The 20,896-nt window shown below is 48.2% G+C and overlaps 1 protein-coding gene across 1 annotated transcript; it reads right to left on the bottom strand.

The window, feature by feature from the left end:
* Positions 1-268: 268 nt before the first annotated feature.
* On the bottom strand, positions 269-6,783 carry GATAD1 (GATA zinc finger domain containing 1). The gene is made up of 5 exons (XM_065398162.1): positions 6,601-6,783; positions 6,113-6,238; positions 4,004-4,063; positions 2,512-2,695; positions 269-571 (listed from the first exon to the last, which is right to left on the bottom strand). The coding sequence occupies exons 1-5, from the start codon at positions 6,778-6,780 to the stop codon at positions 381-383; spliced, it is 741 nt and encodes a 246-aa protein (XP_065254234.1). The 5' UTR covers positions 6,781-6,783; the 3' UTR covers positions 269-380.
* Between the last annotated feature and the right edge of the window lie 14,113 nt (positions 6,784-20,896).

Here is a 20,896-nt window from a genome sequence, read left to right on the forward strand (position 1 = left end):
AGTGATGGCTCTTTAAAATACTGCACAGAGTGCTAGTCCTCTTTTGTAAGAGACCGTGGCAAGATTAGAAGGCTACAGGCCCAGCCAACTGAAAAATCACTAACTCACGGCAGGAGAGACAAAAATACAAAATGTTTAGTTTCTCATACTCAAGCAATGGTGACAAAACAAGTGACTTTAATTGGAGCAAGGGAGGGAAACAGAAGCATCAAATAAGAATAAGAAATCAAAAGTTGGTTATTTTTTTAAATTATCTACCACCATAATCCATGTGGCCAACCAAATATTTTATTTAAAAAAGTTCTAATTTCTTGTAATAGATGTACAGATGGAGACTGAGAATACAACTAATATACTTTTAAAGGGAACTCAAACAAAGATTATAAATTGTTGGTAACAGTTTCCTTGATGGAGATTGCAGGAGTAGGTCCGACATGAGTCCAGATATAGCCTTTTTCTGGTCTAGTAGGAACCGTGGGGAAGGGAGATGATCGAGATTTGAAATATTCTGAAGGTGCATGACAAACAAATTCTAAGTATTCCATTTTCCTTGGAAGATCTTCTTCTGGTCCTAAAAAACAAAGTAACATTTTTACTCCTGAGGGCATTCTGTGCCAAAAAATTAAAAATTCTGCAAGTTTTATTTGTCAATAAATAAATGCAGAGGCTCCAGCATGGCAGTGGAGAGCACAGGCTACTGGCTGTCCGAAGGTGGGAGATCACCCTGCAGCCTCTCCTCCCCTGGGACACGGACTCAGTGGTGAGGCTGCACCTGACCCTGACACAGCACAAGGCCTGGACCTGCCTCAGAAACACCCTGGGGCCCTGCCCCTCTGCGCCAGGCGCACCAAGTGTGGGACAGGCAGGCTCAACCAGGCAGGATCCAAGTGTGGAGGGATACAGGTGTGGGGTTAGAGGATTCTGTGTGGGATAATCTGGGTGCAGGCAGTCAATGGGGGGGTCTAGGTGTGGGGGGATCTGGATGCACAGAGGTTCGTTGGGGGGCGGGCGGGGGAGGAGTGAGTGTTCCAGGTGCAGGGGTAATGGGACTCTGCAGGGGCTTCCAGGTGAAAGTGGTTGGGCCTCAGTGGAAGGGTCTGGGTGTGGTGGTCTCTGCAGGGGGGTCTGGGTGCAGCTAGTTGGGGGCTCAGGTTGGTGCAGGGGGTGGGGCACATCAGGGTGGGGGTTTGAGGGCAGGAAGCTCAGTGGGGGGTGGTCTGGGTGCAGGGGGGCTCCAGATGCAGGGGATGGGGTTCAGGGGTATGGAGGGCTAGGAGGGTTCTGGGTGTACGGGGTGAGGCTTGGCCGGCGGTGTCTGGGTATGGGAGGCCCAGATGCACAGGGTTGGGTGGATGGGGGAGCAGCTCCCTGTACAGTGACCCCTCCCCCCACAGCTGAGGAACAATGGGGGCAGGAAGCAGGGGAGGATACTGAGCTTCCTGCAGGTGGGGGAGGTTTCTGGGGGTGGGTCTGCCACATCCCCAGCCACTCCTTGCAGGGGAAGAGGAAATCCCATTCTCTCCTGCCTCCAGCCCAGACAGGACTAGCAGCTGATCCCAGCTCAGGGTAGGAGCCACTGGCTGGGGTGTCCCCAGCCCTGCGGTGATTTACCTCTCCACCGGCTAGTCTGGGTGCCTAAAACAATGTACCTGCACTGCTAGAAAGTGGTGTGTGACTGCTCTTGCAGCTTGTTTGCTTCCCTGTCAGAAAGTCATTTTTCTGTGGGGAAGCAAAGCAATCTGCAGGGGACATGAATTCTGTACACGCACAGTGGCACAAAATTCCCCCAGGAGTACATTTTTAAGCTTTACACATTATGTATAGAATTAACAGAATATGGAACAACAGCCAGCAATATCTGAGAACACCACTATTTCAATCAAAAACTGCCAATATGGTAAAAGCCTTTTTAAATTTGTTCCATTCTGTGTTCAAGTGTTGAAGCATTCTTCCAGTAGTTATGAGTAGAGCTGAAAAAATATATAATTAATTTAGCTGCTCTCTGTGCTTGAACTGCATATCCAGCTCATTTTTCTCAAATATATTCATACTTGATGTTTGTAATAGAAACTGTTCTGGAATTATGTCACACAAGCCCCCTCCCCCACAATCCCTCTGTACACCCAAAGTGAGTTTCACCTAATTTGGGTCATTTGGAAACCAAGGGGAGAATCTGGGCCTGTATAGTAAGTTGCCTACTTTATCAGCCAGGACTAATATCCCTAGGGCTAGATTCTGATAATTAAGTCCACAAGCCCACAACTATTATGCCTGTGATTATTTTTATGCATGTAAGTAATCCCATTCACTCAAATGGGACTACTCACATACATAGTTATTCCTGTGCCTTGTGTTCACAGGATCCGGGCCTAAAAACTACATGAATGATGGTCAGGGAGAACAACAAAGTATTCTATAAACTACACCACAGATAGGCATAGTCTATACAAGGGTTTTTTTGTACCAGTGTAGCCATGTATACAAGTTATAATAGGAAATCTTGGCGCTTACCTATGATATAGGATGCAGGGTCAAAAGAGTCTTTGGGACTGGCTACAGTAGGAATGAGCCATGTTAAAGCTGCACTCTTTTCACAGTATTGGTCCTGAATAAACCCCCTAATCTGAGCATAGTATGTTTTTCCATCCTGCTCATCAACCACTGAAACAACATCTCCAATTTGATAGTACACTCCCTGGAAGAGAGACAGATAATTACTTTTTAAAAAACCTGATTTTACTAGCAACTGCCTGGAACTTTCCTCAGCTCTCTTCAGGGATACTTTAAATACCAGATTTCCCTTCCTTACACCATTTATTTGCAGACACAATGCTTAGACCTCATCTCCAGTCCAGATAAACTGCACCCTTCTCCAAGTGCTCCAACAATTCAGCCATTCAAACCAAGGGAAAGGGGTGCTGTAAAATGGAATTATTCTTCACCCATAGTATGGTCTGTGCAACATCACCTAATCTCTAGTGGCCTCAGTTCCTATCCTGCAGAAGTGGACAGTCACTGCCTCACTAATACACAAGTACAGTTCTTCAGGGCACCACAACAGCCAGTCTACGTGCTGTCCCCAACAGCTACATGTGATTCTAGACTCTAGAGCCAGAAGTTGTGGATCACTGACCAAGGCCTTCCATACACATGGCAGCACAGAGTAACCAGCCAGCAAACAGGTTTTTGTTAGTGTCAACAGGTCTTTGAGATAACTGATAACTTATTTAATACTGGTTTTGATTTTTTCCTTTGGGGGAAAAAAAAGATAAAGAACACCCTCAGTTTTTAAAAAATACTATATATGATTGAGCGCTGTCCCAGCTATGGACACTGCTACAAATAGAATACCTCAGACATCCTATTAAAGAAGCAAATATGAGAACATACATTAATTTTCATAGACATGCTAGACACCAATATTTTGACAACAGAACTTCCTCAGAACATTCTTTCCCTTTTAAGTTTGGCTTATTCTTTCCTTAACTTGTCAAATATATACTGTCCCCTTGTTTGAAATGTCTAGAGTGTTCCCACTGGCTGCAACAACACTTCTTGAAGTCAGAACTACACAAGACAATCTCCTATATCTGTGATATGCCCTCTACTTAAAATAGGACCCACCACGCTAAATTTGAACTATTGCTGAAAGTAAATGTCAATTTTGCTTGGTTCCCAATGCTAGCACAGTGAAAGCTGACACTTTTTCATAAACTCACAAGTGTGTTTTTGAAAAAAAATTTCCAATTAAAAAGCTGGTTCTCTTTATGAGAATTACACAATTTAATGCTTAACCTCTGGAGAGAAAAAAGATTAAAACTTCTGGGGTAAACAATTTTCCATGATATAATGATACAACACACTGATGCTGGGGTTCCCCAAGAATTCAGTTTGTGAAAGGAAGAAAACTTTTTGTAAAAAAAGTCCTTTCACTATCTATCTGCAATAACTTTTGAAAGTCTTAGAGAAAGAACATCTTTTTCTCTATATAAACCATACATACCTTATGAAAGATGGATTCTGCTGTAATTATAGTGGATACGGACTCAGGAGCCTTGATGGGCTAAATAAACAACAACATAAAAACAGTTAGAAGTTACAAGGGTAGAAAAATTAATGAAGAAAATGTCAATGTTTTCTAGAGAAATAGGAAAGAAAATTCTAGCAAATATAAGATACTAAAGCAGAATCTTCACGTAAAGGACAAGACATTATAATTTCGCTAAATACTTCCATTTTTATAATAAAAATAAAAAATGACACCACTAACTTTCATTATCTTAAAAATGAGGTTTTAAAGAGAAAGGCTGGTTATAAACTTGTATGATCAGTCTCACTGTTAAACATGGAAGTGTGGGAGAGGAGAAGAAAGCACAGGACCCTTGAGAACTCAGTTCAAACCAGGAGGCAGAATGACCCCTTACAAGAGACACGTGAGCAGGTTTGTTCACGCTGCTCAGAGCTAGGGACAATCCAAACCTGTGTACCTGATACTGCAACAATATCCTATCCTGACTAAAGACTGATTGTGTGAATGAAGTTGCAAAAGAAACTACAACAAGGTCAAATGCACGTGTCATCAGACATCAGGGTGGATTAAATTTAAATCAAAGCAATTTTTAATAATGATTTAAATTAGCAAGCAGGAAACCTTTGTTTAAATAACTGATTTAAATTGTTTTGTATTTGTACTTTTAAAGTTATTTTCCTAAAGAAAGGTTGATTCTTGCTTGGCAACCATTCAAACATGTTGATTTGCAACTAAATACAGGCTGTACTCTAAATGTTGAGCTTTTTTGCTAACCAGGAAGATATATCTATACATATTTATTATATAGATTAACTTATATTTATTCATTTTAATATTTTATTGTGTTAGAAAATGGTGAATAATGCATGATAGATGATATTTTTTTAACTTGCAATTGGTGTCAAGCTCTATTGGGATGGAAATTCAAATTAAATTACAAATGCACAAAAACAATATTAATTTTTTTATTAAATAAAACTACCTTAAATGTGTTGGATTCATAAATTTTTTTTTTATAAAAACTTGTTTAATAAAAATCAATTGTAAATACATAACATGGAAAGTATTATCTGTAGTTAGTGAATTTAACTGATTTGTTTGTGGTCACCGTGTTCTCCGAGACTTTAGAACTAGCAGATCTCATCATCTTGCAGTTTTTGTTCATAGACTGGAAGAGGAAAAGAAGCCTTCCTGCTTTTTCAACTTCTAATTGGTTGCTTAACTTTGGATGACCTCGTATTGAACTGAACTAGTTGAATAAACTGAATTAAAGAAAATATTCTCTCTGCAACTGTAGAAGAGGCTACTGCTGCCAAAAGCTAGTTTAGCCCTTCAGCAAATTCTGGTTCCAGATGCTTAGCCAGTGTTTTCCACCAGTTCAATGATTTGACTTTATTTAAAACTTAGCAGCAACATATATTGTTTAATATTATTTATTTTAATTATAAGTTAATGCATTATCACAGGTTGTCACTTTCGATTTTGATTTTAAATTACAGGTTTATTTTCAAAAAATAAGTTAACTGAAATTATTTAAAAAAAAAAGGCAAATTGGATTTTTAAGTCATTGATTTTTATCCACCCTGGCAAAAATGAAGGGACTGAGCCAGAAATTGGGACAGCAAGCTGGACTCAGTTTGGGTTTAATTTGATTTTCCTGCAGAAAAGGAGTAAGTCTTTGGAGCAATGACAAATATGTCTGCAGATCTGGATTACCTTGACATGTTGGGCCACTGCTTTGAGGAGCCTGCAACACCAAAGCGGTCTGTCGAAAGGAGTGGCAGAACACACTACTTAGGGCTAATCTACACTAGAAGTGCTACAGCTGCGTAGCTGCACTAATGCAGCTGTAGCGCGTCTGGTGAAGAGGCTCTATGCAGATGGGAGAGAGTTCTCCTGTGGGCATAATAAATCCACCTCTTGCAGAGGCGGTAGCTGAGTGGGCAGGAGAAGCTCGTTGTAATTTATGTAGCTCAGGGGGGCGGCTTATTCACACCCCCGAGTGACATAAGTGGTAGCGTAGACCAAGCTTTACACAGTATAATTGCAATAAGCACAAGACATTAGCCACAATCACCTTACATTTTTTAACTTGAAGATGTGTCTTCTCCCTTTGCCTTTAGTGGAAACTTTCTTTTCCGCAGCCGGAGCAGATTTGTATTTTGTGTTCCGCAGCCGAGCTGACCGCCTGTGGATCTCCTGTTTGCTCTGCCATGCGGACAATGAAACGAGAAAGCGGGAAGGAGTGTTCATGTTACGGGGTTGCCGCAGGGATATGAAGCTAGACGGGCCCACAGTTCAGACACTCAATACATGGGCTCTCCATAAAATCGGGTTAGGCCCAACAGCGGCTCCCCTGATTTCCCTGTAGCTACGCACCGAGTTAGCCCGACAGGCCCGGCTGCGGACACCGCCAGCCCGCGGGGCGCTGCAGCCGCGGGCTCCGCTCTTTGCCCGCCGGGGCCGGGAAGAGCGGCGCGGCGCTGTCGCGCCCCGTGTAAACCCCCAGGGAGCCCCGCCCCGGGACCCCGGCCCCTTAGTGCAGCACAGCGGGTGCCCGGCAGCCTGACCTGCTTGCCGCCGCCCCCGTTGCTGTGTTGGGCGGCGGCCGAGGTGGTGGCGAAGGGCCCGGGCGGCCCGGCGCGGCCCGTGCAGTTGTTGCAGAGGATCTCGCCCTGGCCGCCCTTCTTCCACATGGAGGAGGAGGTGCTGCGGCACACGCTGCACGTGGGCTTCAGCCCCAGCGGCATCCTCGGCGCCGGCCCGGGCCGCAGCCACAGCGAGCCCGGCCGCCCGGACTGGGCCGCCCCGTTCCTCCGCCGGCGGGTGCGGGTGCTGCTGCTGGGAGCGGCGCTGCGGCGCAGCCGGGGGGCGGAAGGAGCGGAGCGAGCCCTCTGCTGGCTGCGGAGCCGGCTGCTGCGCAGGTACCCGTGGCCCGGCCCCCACTTCCCTTCCCCCGAGCCCAGCTCCGCCCAGCCCGGCCTGGCCTGGCCCCTAGCTCCCTTCTGCCCAGCCCGGCTGGCACCCAACCCTCCCCCCGCTGTGCCCAGCTCAGCACTCAACTCCTCATTGCGCAGCCTGGCTTGGCACACCCCTCCCCCCTAGCCTAGCCTAGCCCAGCTCCTGTCCGTCCACACACACAGCCTGTGTCCCCCTGAACCCAACTCTTCCACCCACACAGCTCAGTGCCCAGCCCCCCACATAGCGCCCAACAACCCTTCCCCCACCACACACAGCCTGGCTCAGCACCCAGCAAACCCCACCCAGCACACAGCCCTGCCCAGCAGCCCCCATTCCACCGACCAGCCTAGCAATCCCTCCTCCAGTTGGGATCCAGGATATGGAGGTAGCTGCACCACTCCACAGCCTTTCTAGCATGTACCTTCCCCCCCCCCACAAAAATAGTTGGTACTCCAGCAAATGGAGGAATAGGCTCCATCTTATTCTGCCTTTTTGCTGTCTTGGCTTTGCAGGGCTAACAACAGTACCTCTTAACCTGCCACAGCCCAAATGTGGGATGGAATGTGTGACAAAGAGACAGAATTGGGGACACAAAAATATTCATACAGGTAACTAAAAATGCTGTAGGGCTCACTCCTGTAGTGTAAATAACTAATCCTGTAACTCATTGAGGGTTGCGAGGTGTCCAGTATTTGACTGGAACGCCTGGTTGAAAAGGGACCCTGGCGGCTCATTAAAAGGCCGGTTGGCGGCGCAGGCAGGCTCCCTACCAGGCTCCGCATGACTCCTGGGAAGCAGCTGGCATGTCCCTCCAGCTCTTAGGTGGAGGGATGGCCACGGGGGCTCTGCGCGCTGCCCCCAGCACAAGTGCCAGCTCTGCAGCTCCCAGTGGCCGGGATCCGTGGCCAATGGGAGCTGTGGGGGCAGCACCTGTGGGCGTGGACAGCGCACAGAGCCGCCTGGTCGTGCCTCCGCCTAGGAGCCAGGGGGACATGCCGGCTGCTTCCCGGGAGCCACCTGAGGTAAGCACCACCCGGAACCTGCACCCCCTCCTGTGCCCCAACCCCCTACCCCAGCCCTGAGCCCCCTCCCGCACCCAAACTCCTCTCTGAGCCTGCACCCCCTCCTGTGCCCCAACCCCCAGTCCCCTCCAGCACTCCAAACCCCTTGGCCCCAGTCCGGAGACCCCTCCTGCACACCAAACCCCTCATACCCAGTCCCAGCCCAGAGCCTGTACCCCCAGACAGAGCCCTCACCCCAGCCCGCACCCTGAACTCCTCATTTCTGGCTGCACCCCCAGCCCAAAGCCCGTACCCCCTCCCACACTCCGAACCCCTTGGCCCCAGCCCGGAGCCCCCTTCTGCACCCAAACCCCTCATCCCCGGCCCCGCCCCAGAGCCTGCACCTCCAGCTGGAGCCCTCACTCTATCCTGCAACCCAACCCCCTACCTCAGCCTTGTGAAAATAGACTCATAGACTCATAGACTTTAAGGTCAGAAGGGACCAATATGGTCATCTAGTCTGACCTCCCGCATGATGCAGGCCACAAAAGCTGACCCACCCACAACAGAATCTTCCAGCCTGCGACCCCTGCCCTATGCTGCGGAGGAAGGCGAAAAACCTCCAGGGCCTCTGCCAATCTACCCTGGAGGAAAATTCCTTCCCGACCCCAAATATGGCGATCAGCAGAACCCCGAGCATACAGGCAAGATTCTACAGCCGGACCCTCATTTTACCCGCGATGGCCCGTTAATGCCTAATTGACTAAAATCACATTATCCCATCAAACCATTCCCTCCATAAACTTATCAAGCCTAATCTTGAAGCCAGAGAGGTCCTTCGCCCCCACCGTTTCCCTCGGAAGGCTGTTCCAAAATTTTACCCCTCTGACGGTCAGAAACCTTCGTCTAATTTCAAGCCTAAACTTCCCCACGGCCAGTTTATATCCATTCGTTCTCGTATCCACATTACTACTAAGCTGAAATAATTCCTCTCCCTCCTTGGTATTAATCCCTCTGATATATTTAAAGAGAGCAATCATATCCCCCCTCAGCCTTCTTTTGGTTAGGCTAAACAAACCGAGCTCCTCGAGTCTCCTTTCATAGGAAAGGTTTTCCATTCCTCGGATCATCCTAGTGGCCCTTCTCTGTACCCGTTCCAGTTTGAGTTCATCCTTTTTAAACATAGGAGACCAGAACTGCACACAGTACTCCAAATGAGGTCTCACCAGCGCCTTGTATAACGGAAGCAGCACCTCCCTGTCCCTACTAGAAATACCTCTCCTAACGCATCCCAAGATCGCATTAGCTTTTTTCACAGCCACGTCACATTGCCGACTCATAGTCATCCTGCGATCAACCAGGACTCCGAGGTCCTTCTCCTCCTCCGTCACTTCCAACCTATGCGTCCCTAACTTATAACTAAAATTCTTGTTAGTCATCCCTAAATGCATCACCTTACACTTCCCACTATTAAATCTCATCCTATTATTGTTACTCCAATTTACAAGGTCATCCAAGTCTCCCTGCAAAATATCCCGATCCTTCTCCGAATTGGCAATACCTCCCAACTTTGTGTCATCCGCAAACTTTATCAGCCCACTCCTACATTCGGTTCCGAGGTCAGTAACGAATAGATTAAATAAAATCGGACCCAAAACCGAACCTTGAGGAACCCCACTGGTGACCTCCCTCCAACCCGACAGTTCCCCTTTCAGTACTACCCGCTGCAGTCTCCCCTTTAACCAGTTCTTTATCCACCTCTGGATTTTCATATCGATCCCCATCTTTTCTAATTTAACCAGTAATTCCTCGTGCGGCACAGTATCAAACGCTTTACTAAAATCTAGGTAAATTAGATCCACCGCATTTCCTTTATCTAGAAGGTCTGTTACTTTCTCAAAAAAGGAGATCAAGTTGGTTTGGCACGATCTTCCTTTCGTAAACCCATGTTGTAATTTGTCCCGATTGCCATTCACCTCAAGGTCCTTAACTACTTTTTCCTTCAAAATTTTTTCCAAGACCTTGCATACTACAGAAGTTAAACTAACAGGCCTGTAGTTACCCGGGTCACTTTTTATCCCCTTCTTGAAAATAGGGACCACATTAGCTATTTTCCAGTCCATCGGTACCTCCCCCGAGTTTACAGATTTATTAAAAATTATAGCCAAGGGGCTTGCAATTTCTCGCGCCAGCTCTTTCAATATTCTAGGATGAAGATCATCCGGTCCACCCGATTTAGTCCCATTTAGCTGGTCAAGTTTGGCTTCCACCTCTGATACTTTAATGTCAATTGCCCCTCCTTTATTCCCCTCTGTCCCGCTCCCTCTATTCCTAAGCCCTTCATTAGCCTTATTAAACACCGATGCAAAATATTCATTTAGATATTGTGCCATGCTTAGATTGTCCTTAATCTCCACTCCATCTGCAAGCTTCAGCGGCCCCACTTCCTCTTTCTTTGTTTTCTTCCTATTTATATGGCTATAAAACCTCTTACTATTGGATTTAATTCCCCTCGCGAGGTCCAACTCTACACGGCTTTTGGCCTTTCTCACCGCATCCCTACATGCTCTGACCTCAATAAGGTAGGTTTCTTTGCCGATCTCTCCTCTCTTCCATTCTTTGTACGCTTTCTGTTTTTTCTTAATCACCCCTTTGAGACGCCCGCTCATCCAGCTGGGTCTAATTCCCCTGCCTACTGACCGTTTCCCCTTTCTCGGGATACAGGCCTCGGACAGCTCGTGCAACTTCAGCTTGAAATAATCCCAGGCCTCATCTGCCTTTAGCTCTCTAAGTATGTTAGCCCAATCCACTTCCCTAAGTAGTTGCCTTAATTTATTAAAGTTGGCCTTTTTGAAATCGTAAACCTTAGTCACAGTCATGGTTTTATTTCTGTTAACCCTTCCATTTAGTTTAAACCAAATTAGCTCATGGTCACTCGAGCCAAGGTTGTCCCCTACAACCATTTCCTCAACGAGGTCCTCACTACTCACCAGCACCAAATCTAAAATGGCATCCCCCCTCGTCGGTTCAGCTACTACTTGATGAAGGAATTCATCTGCTAGCACGTCTAGAAACATCTGAGCCCTATTATTGTTACTAGCATTTGTTCCCCAATCTATGTCTGGGAAGTTAAAGTCCCCCATGATCACACAGCTCTTATTAGTTTTTACTTCCTTAAAAACATTAAATAGTTCTCTGTCCGCATCCAGGCTAGATCCCGGCGGTCTATAGCACACCCCAAGCAGTATCTCAGGGGAGGCTCTAGTAGTTCTTTTACCCAGTGTAATTGTTGCCCAGACAGACTCCGTCTTATCCATTCCATCACTTATTATTTCTTTACATTTTAGCTCATTATTGACATACAATGCCACACCCCCGCCTTTACCTTTTTTCCGGTCATTCCTAAACAGCACATACCCTTCCATACCTGTACTCCAGTCATGACTACCATTCCACCACGTTTCGGTTATTCCTACGATATCAGGTTTCATTTCTTGGACCAGGAGCTCCAATTCCTCCATTTTGTTACCTAGGCTTCTCGCATTGGTGTATAAACATCTTACCGTATGCTGTCTATCCTTTCTCCCATTAGTTATGCACTTTGGTACGGACCCCGTAGTGTCCATCCGCCCCCTCCTTCTCATGTCCAATTCCCTACCCCTACCTATATCTGTGCTTTTCTCCTCGCCCTCTTTTTCAGTGTTGGAATCTGGCGTGGAGATCAACTGGACATCTCCCAACCGTCTCCCCCAAGTTCCTAGTTTAAAGCCCTTCTGATGAGATGAGCCAGCCTCCCTCCCAGAAGTCTATTTCCTTCCCTACTCAGGTGAAGTCCATCCCGCGAGAACAGCTGTCTGTCCCCGAAAGCCTCCCAGTGGCCATACATCCCAAAGCCCTCCTTATAGCACCACTCCCTCAGCCAGCTATTTATCCTCACAATCCTGTCTGCCCTTTGCTGTCCTTCTCTAGGAACAGGCAGAATCCCACTGAAGATAATCTGAGCCTCGACTTCCTTAAGCGTCTTCCCCAGCCTGGCATAATCTCCCTTGATTCTCTCTAGCGAGAACCTAGCCGTGTCATTCGTTCCTACATGAAGGATGATCAAGGGGTTCTTACCCGCTCCTTTTAGGATCCTTTTCAACCGCAGTTCCACATCCCGTATCTTAGCGCCCGGCAGACAGCACACCGTTCTGTTTTCTGGATCTGCCCTGGTTACAGGCCTGTCTAACCTCCTCAGTAAGGAGTCCCCAATCACATAAACCTGCCTTTGCCTGGGGGCAGCGCAATCTACCAATCTATCCCCTGTTCCCTGCGGCCGTAACTCCTGTCTGTCTCTATTTTCCCTTATAGTCCCCCTATTGCCATCCTGTATCCTCCCGGGGCCAAGTGTTGATGCTACTTCCATCAACTCCTCCCCCCTGTGTATTGGACTAGCTGCCCTTCTTTTCTTCCTCTGCCTCCCACCATCAGGTACCACCTGCTGCGTCCCCTCCTCGTTAGCCAAACACCCAAACCTGTTCCTGAGTTCTATTTCCCCCTCACTAGCCCTCCTTTTCCTTGGCCTGCTTCTCACGGTCACATGCTTCCACTGCTCTTGTTCTCCCCCCGACTTTCCCCCCTCACAGACCATAGCCCCCGCTTCCACCTGCACCCCCGAGCATGCCCCTTCAGCCACCCCTTGCCTTTGCTCCATTAGCTGCTCAAACCCCCTTCTAAACTCTACCAGGGTCTCTACCTGCATCTCCAACCCCCGAACCTTTTCCTCTAACAGGGCAAGTAGGCGGCATTTCATACAGACATACCTCTGGTCAGGTGCACCTGCTAGGACTATATACATACCGCAGCTGCTACATGCTTTCATCTGCATTGTGTCCCCTGCTGCCTGGCTCATGGCTGCTATGGTCTCTGCCTGCAGCCTCTTCTCCTCCAATGAGACTCACTCCCACTTAAACTCCCCTGTTAGCAGCCCTGGGGGCCGGCTCCTGGGGGCCGCTGCTCGCTGCTAGGGCCGCTGCTCGGCTGGGAGGCCTCTTTTATAGGCCCCCTAATCAGCCAAGCTCCGCCCCCTAATCAGGGCGGAGCCCCTACTCAGGGCTCGGGGCTCAGCACACTGCCCCTACAGGCCTCTACACATACAAGCACTTCTCCTCCAATGAGACTCACTCCCACTTAAACTCCCCTGTTAGCAGCCCTGTTGGCCGGCTCCTGGGGGCGAGTGAGCAAGGGTGGGGGAGAGCGAGCAGAGGGAGGGGGAATAGTGTGAGTGGGGCAGGGCCTTGGAGAAGGGGTGGGGGTGGGGCCTTGGGGCAGAGGCGGGGAAAAGGTGTTTGGTTTTGTGATATTAGAAAGTTGGCAACCCTAAACCTCAATGCCATGATTTCTTCTTTCTGCTGTAAATAACTTTCAACCTGAAGAAGAACTCTGTGTGGCTCAAAAGCTTGTCTCTCTCACCAACAGAAATTTGTCCATTAAAGTTGTTAACTTGTCTTTCAACAAGTGAAGGGACTGTACATTTTTGTGGAATGTAGGTAACTTTGGGACTAAAATGAGTGCTATACCTCATAATGAAGTGCAATTGAGAAAGATGGCAAACGAGTAAAAATAAAACCATTTAAAAACATAGGCCCCAATCCTACAATAGGGTTGGCACTAACAGAATCATGGCCATGCACAGCTCAGAGGTCTGCTTGTGCAGGTCTGACTGCAAGATCGGGGCCTTATTTTAGTCACTCAAGTCAGCAGCTGTGACACCCACATGGGGAGCAAATGTGCTGAGTAAGAAATGTGCTTTGCTAGAGCTATACTGTTCTGTAGACCAGTAAAGGACTTCAGAATGCAGGGTCGTCACATTGTAACATTTCTAAGCACGAAATTCACACAAAAAGTGGGGAACAGAGATTAAATTAAAATACAAAACAAAAGAATATTTTGGCTGAATGAGGACTGAATTAGTGGCCTCCAAGCAAGGCCATCCCTAGAGATTGTGGTGGCCTACGTAGCCCCCCTGTGGGCCTCTGATGGGGGGGGGGGTGTCCAAGGCCTCTGCAGGGGGTAGGGAGCGTCCCAGGCCTCCGCAGGAGAGGGGGAGGGGGAGGGGATGCCCTAAGTGGCTGCGTAGTTTGCGTATGGGTAGGGACCGCCCTGCCTCCAAGTATACATTGCTTGTGGCCTTGATTCTGAAATTGAATGGGACTTGAGTGGACTCCTGCCCCCACACAAAGTCAGTTGATGAGCTGAGGCCTCAGTTTGTGCCTCAGGCTGAGCCGGCCTTTTGTTAAGATATTCTTACCAGAAAAGTCAACAGTTTCCTTTGCCTGTTTTTAGTTACTTTTCATAAATTTCTGCAATATAGAAAAATAAAGGAACCCAAATAATGTAATCACTTTTATTAACAGTTGCACAGCAATCTACAGCTCGATGTAAAAGTACAACCTTAAAATTCAGTATGCCTCTGATTCTACAAGTTGATTTGGATGGTGGATTCCTGCACCGGTATGGAATCCCGTTGACTTAACTGGGACAATGTGCAGATTTAAGGGTGGACCAGCTTGCAGGATTGATACCTGTGGGAGGATGCTTCAGAGGCCTTAAAATCTTCTGCATTAGATTAGTTAACTGTACATTTTTGCCCAGAAGTCTCCTACTTTCAGCAGAAGTAGCAAAGTGGCATATATGAAAATGTACTGGATTTGTGGTGGTATGTTGGTGTGTCACAGTTGCCAAGGCAATTCCACCGCTAATCCCTTCATGGCCTACTTGACAGTGTCTTGCTCAGGCCTCAAGCCTCTAGATGTCACCTTTTTGGGATGGGAACCCACGATCCTCTTCTTTAGGCTGAAATTCCTCCTGCAATTCACTGTGATCATCTTAGAAAGTCTGAATTTAGTTCGACATCTGTAGTTCTGCACTCTCACGGCTATGATGACCAGCCAGCCTTCATAATCATAAAGCAAAGTATTTATTTAGAACAAAAGCATTACAGAGAAAACATACCATAAATCAATAAACAGCTTACAAACATGCTGTTCAAATCCACTTTCCCTGTCAGGCTGAGAGGGGAATTAAACTTGGGTTTCCCACATCAAGTGCAATAAATGCTCTATCTAAGTTATAATGTTGGCAGCACTAGCACCACCACCACCTCCTCCTCTAGTGGCCAGATTTTGAATGGGCCCTGATCTGGTAGGTGGCCTCTGAGCATGCCACAAGAGTTATGTATTTGTCTGCTATCCCCAGTTTGTGGATTGCTCTGAGGCTTATGCCAGAGATAGGCATTTGGATAACCAGAAGGAGGCAGCAGTATGCATTCTCAGAGGCAGAAACTTGGGCACCTAGGGAACTTTTACTCTGAAAACTTACATGCTGAGTGAGTTTAGACACCTACAGAGTTTGGTGGCAGTTTTGTGGATCTCAGTTAAACCTAAAACTGGGATGTAGATGTTTAAACCTGATGCTTAGGCATCTAACGCTGGGATTTAGGTGCCTACCTTTGTGGCTCGGGACCAGAGTATTTATCTGTCTTACCAGTCTTTGATGCCCTTAATGGGATTTGCTCCTACATAACCTGGCTTCTGATAACACCTCTGCTCTAAATTTTCTTACTGATATTTATTAGTAATAAATATACCTAAAAATGGTTGTGAAAGCTTTGAAAACTTAAAACTATTTTTATTTTGATGTAATAGTTTGATCTAGTTTTGATGGGTTTAATTAAGCTATAATTTGTAATGATGAAGAGAAAACAGCTTTATTGCAGCAGTTGAAAGTATTTTAGCAGATAGATCAAAGTACGATTCCTGAGAGCGCATGCATAAGGCTGCAAGTTTGTCATGGAGGTCACGGATTCCGGGACCTCCGGGACTTCTGCAGCAGCTGGTGTAGCTGGCCTGGGGGCCTGAGCAGCTCAGGCAGCTCCTGGGCCAGCCGCATTTGGCCGCTGCTGGGGCAGTCTCGGGCCACCGCAACCCCTCCCCCAGCATCAGCAGGAGTTTGGGTATGGGAGGGGGGCTCAGGGCTGGGGTAAGGGAGGGGGTGAAGGCTCTGGGTGGCACTTACCTCAGTGGGCTCCCCGGAAGCGGCCACATTCCTAGGTGGAGGGCTCTGCCAGGGGGCTCTGCGCACTGCCTCTGCCTGCAGGCACTGCCCCCGCAGCTCCCTTTGGCTGCAGTTCCCAGCCAATAGGAGCTGCGGAGCCGGCGCTAGGGGCGGAGGCAGCACACAGAGCTGCCTGGCCATGCCTCCGCCTAGGAGCTGAGGGATGTTGCCGCTTCCAGGGAGGCACCCCCAGGCTGCCCCCGCCCCCAAAATTTAGTCAGGGGTATATAGTACAAGTGATGGACAGGTCATGGGCCGTGAATTTTTGTTTACTGCTGGTGACTGTCCATGACTTTTACTAAAGATACCCATGACTAAAACGTAGCCTTACTCATGCACTTGTACTGTTTATTAGCCTAGAGAAATATTAACTGTCTTTCCCCCCAAGGGACTGTAAACCCATGTGATGTTGTTAAAAGTTCTAGTTCTTTTTTCTCTTGTCTTTAAACATTTAAGAGACTTCTGTGCTGGTGAAAGTGTCAGCCCGTTTCAATGCTGGAGGGTGACATCCTGTTTCTGTGAAGAAGTGATGTACAGGGAGTAGCAGCTGCCTTAGTTCAGTGGGCCTCACTCCTAACCTGGAATGACCAGTTTTGCTCTCATGCCTATTCAGTCTAGGCCCTCACTATTATTCAGACTGCCAAAAAGATTGGGGAAAGAAGGGCAGAGGAAATAATGCAAAATGTGATGTGGATACCTGTCTGCTAGGAGCTGAACTGTGGAAGTCCGCTAATTGCACATAGGCTACACAGCTGCTAACAGGTAGCAATGAGTCTGAGTTATGTAGGTGAACCAATGATCTAAAGGAGATTTGCCATCAGTCCTGTTACCAAACCAGTGAGCCATCCTGTCCACAAATGTGAATATTTTTTTTTACTTCCTTAGCAAAGTTATAGTTTGTTAGTGTCTGTCTACCATTTGTATGGGAGCCAAGTACAAATGGTACCATTTCAAATTAAAAGGTAATTGCTCTGGTTGTTCTCATGGCCTAATGCTAATGAGCTACCACAGCAGAGGCTGAGGTGTGATTACCAATCGTGGTCTATCGTTCCCTATGCTAGAAAGTAGCAGGAGACAGTAGTGATTAGAGTATTTGGTAGAAAATGGAAAACAATGTATCTGTCCACCCAGGTTACTTACAATACAGTTACTAAGGTCAAAATTTTCAAACGTGACTCCCTAAATCCATATATGGGAATTTAAAGAAATGGCCTCACTTTAGAGGCACTGGGAATCCAGGAGCTGTGAGTGGTCAGGACCTTTGAAAATCAGGCCATTTTTATTTATCTGCCTAAGTCTAGGAACCCATGTTTGACAATTTTGGCCTACTTGGGCGCCTAAGTAGTGCCAGACTTTTGAAGAACCACTGCGATCCACAAAAGCTTAGCTCAGCTGCTGCCTAACTCTGTAGGCTCCTAAATTCACTCAGCTCCTAAACTTCTGCTGCAAAAGTTCCCTCAGCAGCTAAGTTTCTGCCTCTGGGTACATACGCTGCTGCCTCACGCTAGTTGTCTAGACACCTAATCATGCCTAAGCCCAGCATGATCCTGAAAGCAGCGGAAGATAGATGGAGGGTTGCCAGTCTTGCCTGAGGGGCCTGATCCAATAGGTGTACTCTGAGTATGCCTAATGGAGGGTCCTCATTTAAACTGAGGACAAGGAGGTGGTGCTGCAACCTCCTTTATGATTTTTATCCCAGTGGTTGGAGTATTCTCCCTGGATATGGGAGACCCAGGTTCAATTCCTCCCTTTGCCTGATGGGGAGAAAGGATTTCATAGAAGATTAGGGTTGGAAGAGACCTCAGGAGGTCATCTAGTCCAATCCCCTGCTCAAAGCAGGACCAAGACCAACTAAATTATCCCAGCCAGGGCTTTGTCAAGCCGGGCCTTAAAAACCTCTAAGGATGGAGGTTTTTGCTCTGCACCCACCGGCAGCCAAGCTCCCCTCCTCCCCCCAGAGCGCACTGCATCCCCGCTCCTCCGCCTACCTCCCAGCGTTTCCCCCCCGGCCACTGCCAAACAGCTGTTTGGCGGCATTAGCATGCTCCGGGAGGGGGAGGAGGAGCGGGAACGTGGTGCGCTTAGGGGAGGAGGCGGGGCCGGGGCGGGGATTTGGGGAAGGAGTTGGAATATTGGCAAGGAGGGGGTGGAGTTGGGGTGCAGGAGGGAGTAGGGGTGCTGGCTCTGGGAGGGGGCTCAGGGCTGGAAGTTGGGGTGTGGGCTCTTGCGTGGCAGCACTTACCACGGGCGGCTCCCGGTTGGCAGCACAGTGGGGCTAAGGCAGGCTCCCTGCCTGCCCCAGCCCCACACTGCTCCCGGAAGGGGCCATCGTGCCTCTGCGGTGGCACCCAGTGCTTGCAGGCAGGAGCAAGCGTGCAGAGACCCCTGCCCCCTCCTCCCCCAGGGCTGCGGGGGTGTGCTAGCCACTTTCAGGAGCGGCATGGGGCCAGGACAGGCAGGGAGCCTGCCTTAGTGGCAGCCCCACCACACCACCGGACTTTTAGCGACCGGAGATCGCAATCGACTGGGAGAGTCTCCAGGATCAACTAGTCAATTGCAATCGACCAATTGGTGGCCACTGGCTTAGGGCATCTTTGGAGAGATACAAGGCCCCTGTTCAAATCAAATCAAAAAGAAGTTTCCAGATCACAGGCCCTGGTTCTCATGGGGGACTTCAGTCACCTTGACATCTGCTGGGAGAGCAATACAGCAGTGCACAGACAATCCAGGAAGTTTTTGTAGAGTGTTGGGGACAACTTCCTGGTGCAGGTGCTGGAGGAACCCACTAGGGGCTGTGCTCCTCTTGACCTGCTGCTCATAAAGAGGGAGGAATTGGTAGGGGAAGCAAAAGTGGGTGGCAACCTGGGCAGCAGTGACCATGAGATGGTAGAGTTCAGGATCCTGACAAAAGGAAGAAAGGAGAGCAGCAGAATATGGACCCTGGACTTCACAAAAGCAGATTTTGACTCCCTCGGGGAACTGATGGGCAGGATCCACTGGGAGGCTAATATGAGGGGGAAAGGAGTCCAGGAGAACTGGCTGTATTTTAAAGGAGCCGTATTGAGGGCGCAGGAACAAACCATCCCGATGTGCAGAAAGAATAGCAAATATGCCAGGTGACCAGCTTGGCATAACAGAGAAATCTCCGGTGAGCTTAAAAACAAAAAGGAAGCTTACAAGAAGTGGAAGATTGGACAGATGACTAGGGAGGAGTATAAAAATATTGCTTGAGCATGCAGGAGTGAAATTAGGAAGGCCAAATCACACTTGGAGTTGCAGCTAGCAAGGGATGTTAAGAGTAACAAGAAGGGTTTCTTCAGGTATGTTAGCAACAAGAAGAAAGTCAAGGAAAGTGTGGGCCCCTTACTGAACGAGGGAGGCAACCTAGTGACAGAGGATGTGGAAAAAGCTAATGTATTCAATGCTTTTTTTGCCTCCGTCTTCACGAACAAGGTCAGCCCCCAGACTGCTGCACTGGGCAGCACAGCATGGGGAGGAGGTGACCAGCCCTCTGTGGAGAAAGAAGTGGTTCAGGACTATTTAGAAAAGCTGGATGAGCACAAGTCCATGGGGCCGGATGCGCTGCATCCGAGGGTGCTAAAGGAGTTGGCGGATGTGATTGCAGAGCCATTGGCCATTATCTTTGAAAACTCATGGCGACCCGGGGAGGTCCCGGATGACTGGAAAAAGGCTAATGTAGTGCCCATCTTTAAAAAAGGGAAGAAGGAGGATCTGGGGAACTACAGGCCAGTCAGCCTCACCTCAGTCCCTGGAAAAATCATGGAGCAGGTCCTCAAGGAATCCATTCTGAAGCACTTAGAGGAGAGGAAAGTGATCAGGAACAGTCAGCATGGATTCACCAAGGGAAAGTTATGCCTGACTAATCTAATTGCCTTCTATGATGAGATAACTGGCTCTGTGGATGAGGGGAAAGCAGTTGATGTGTTATTCCTTAACTTTAGCAAAGCTTTTGATACGGTCTCCCACAGTATTCTTGCCAGCAAGTTAAAGAAGTATGGGCTGGATGAATGGACTGTAAGGTGGATAGAAAGCTGGCTAGATCATCGGGCTCAATGGGTAGTGATCAATGGCTCCATGTCTAGTTGGCAGTCGGTATCAAGCGGAGTGCCCCAAGGGTCGGTCCTGGGGCCGTTTTTGTTCAATATCTTCATTAATGATCTGGAGGATTGCGCGGACTGCACCCTCAGCAAGTTTGCAGATGACACTAAACTGGGAGGAGTGGTAGATACGCTGGAGGGTAGGGATAGCATACAGAGGGGCCTAGACAAATTAGAGGATTGGGCCAAAAGAAATCTGATGAGGTTCAACAAGGACAAGTGCAGAGTCCTGCACTTAGGACAGAAGAATCCCATGCACTGCTACAGACTAGGGACCGAATGGCTAGGAAGCAGTTCTGCAGAAAAGGACCTAGGGGTTACAGTGGACAAGAAGCTGGATATGAGTCAACAGTGTGCCCTTATTGCCAAGAAGGCTAACGGCATTTTGGGCTGTATAGGTAGGGGCATTGCCAGCAGATCGAGGGACGTGATCATTCCCCTCTATTCAACATTGTTGAGGCCTCATTTGGAGTACTGTATCCAGGTTTGGGCCCCACACTACAAGAAGGATGTGGAAAAATAGGAAAGCGTCCAGCAGAGGGCAACAAAAATGATTAGGGGGCTGGAGCATATGACGTATGAAGAGAGGCTGAGGGAACTGGGATTGTTTAGATTGCAGAAGAGAAGAATGAGGGGGATTTGATAGCTGCATTCAACTACCTGAAGGGGGAGTTCCAAAGGGGATGGAGCTC

The sequence above is a fragment of the Emys orbicularis genome, chromosome 2 (genome assembly GCF_028017835.1).
Source record: "Emys orbicularis isolate rEmyOrb1 chromosome 2, rEmyOrb1.hap1, whole genome shotgun sequence".
NCBI lineage: Eukaryota > Metazoa > Chordata > Testudines > Emydidae > Emys > Emys orbicularis.

Coding starts and splice junctions, on each gene's coding strand:
- GATAD1 (XM_065398162.1), bottom strand. CDS start 6,780: ATGCCGCTGGGGCTGAAGCCCACGTGCAGCGTGTGCCGCAGCACCTCC. Junction 6,239..6,600: donor ACGGGGGCGGCGGCAAGCAG/GTCAGGCTGCCG, acceptor TCCGCATGGCAG/AGCAAACAGGAGATCCACAG. Junction 4,064..6,112: donor ACATCTTCAAGTTAAAAAAT/GTAAGGTGATTG, acceptor TTGTTTATTTAG/CCCATCAAGGCTCCTGAGTC.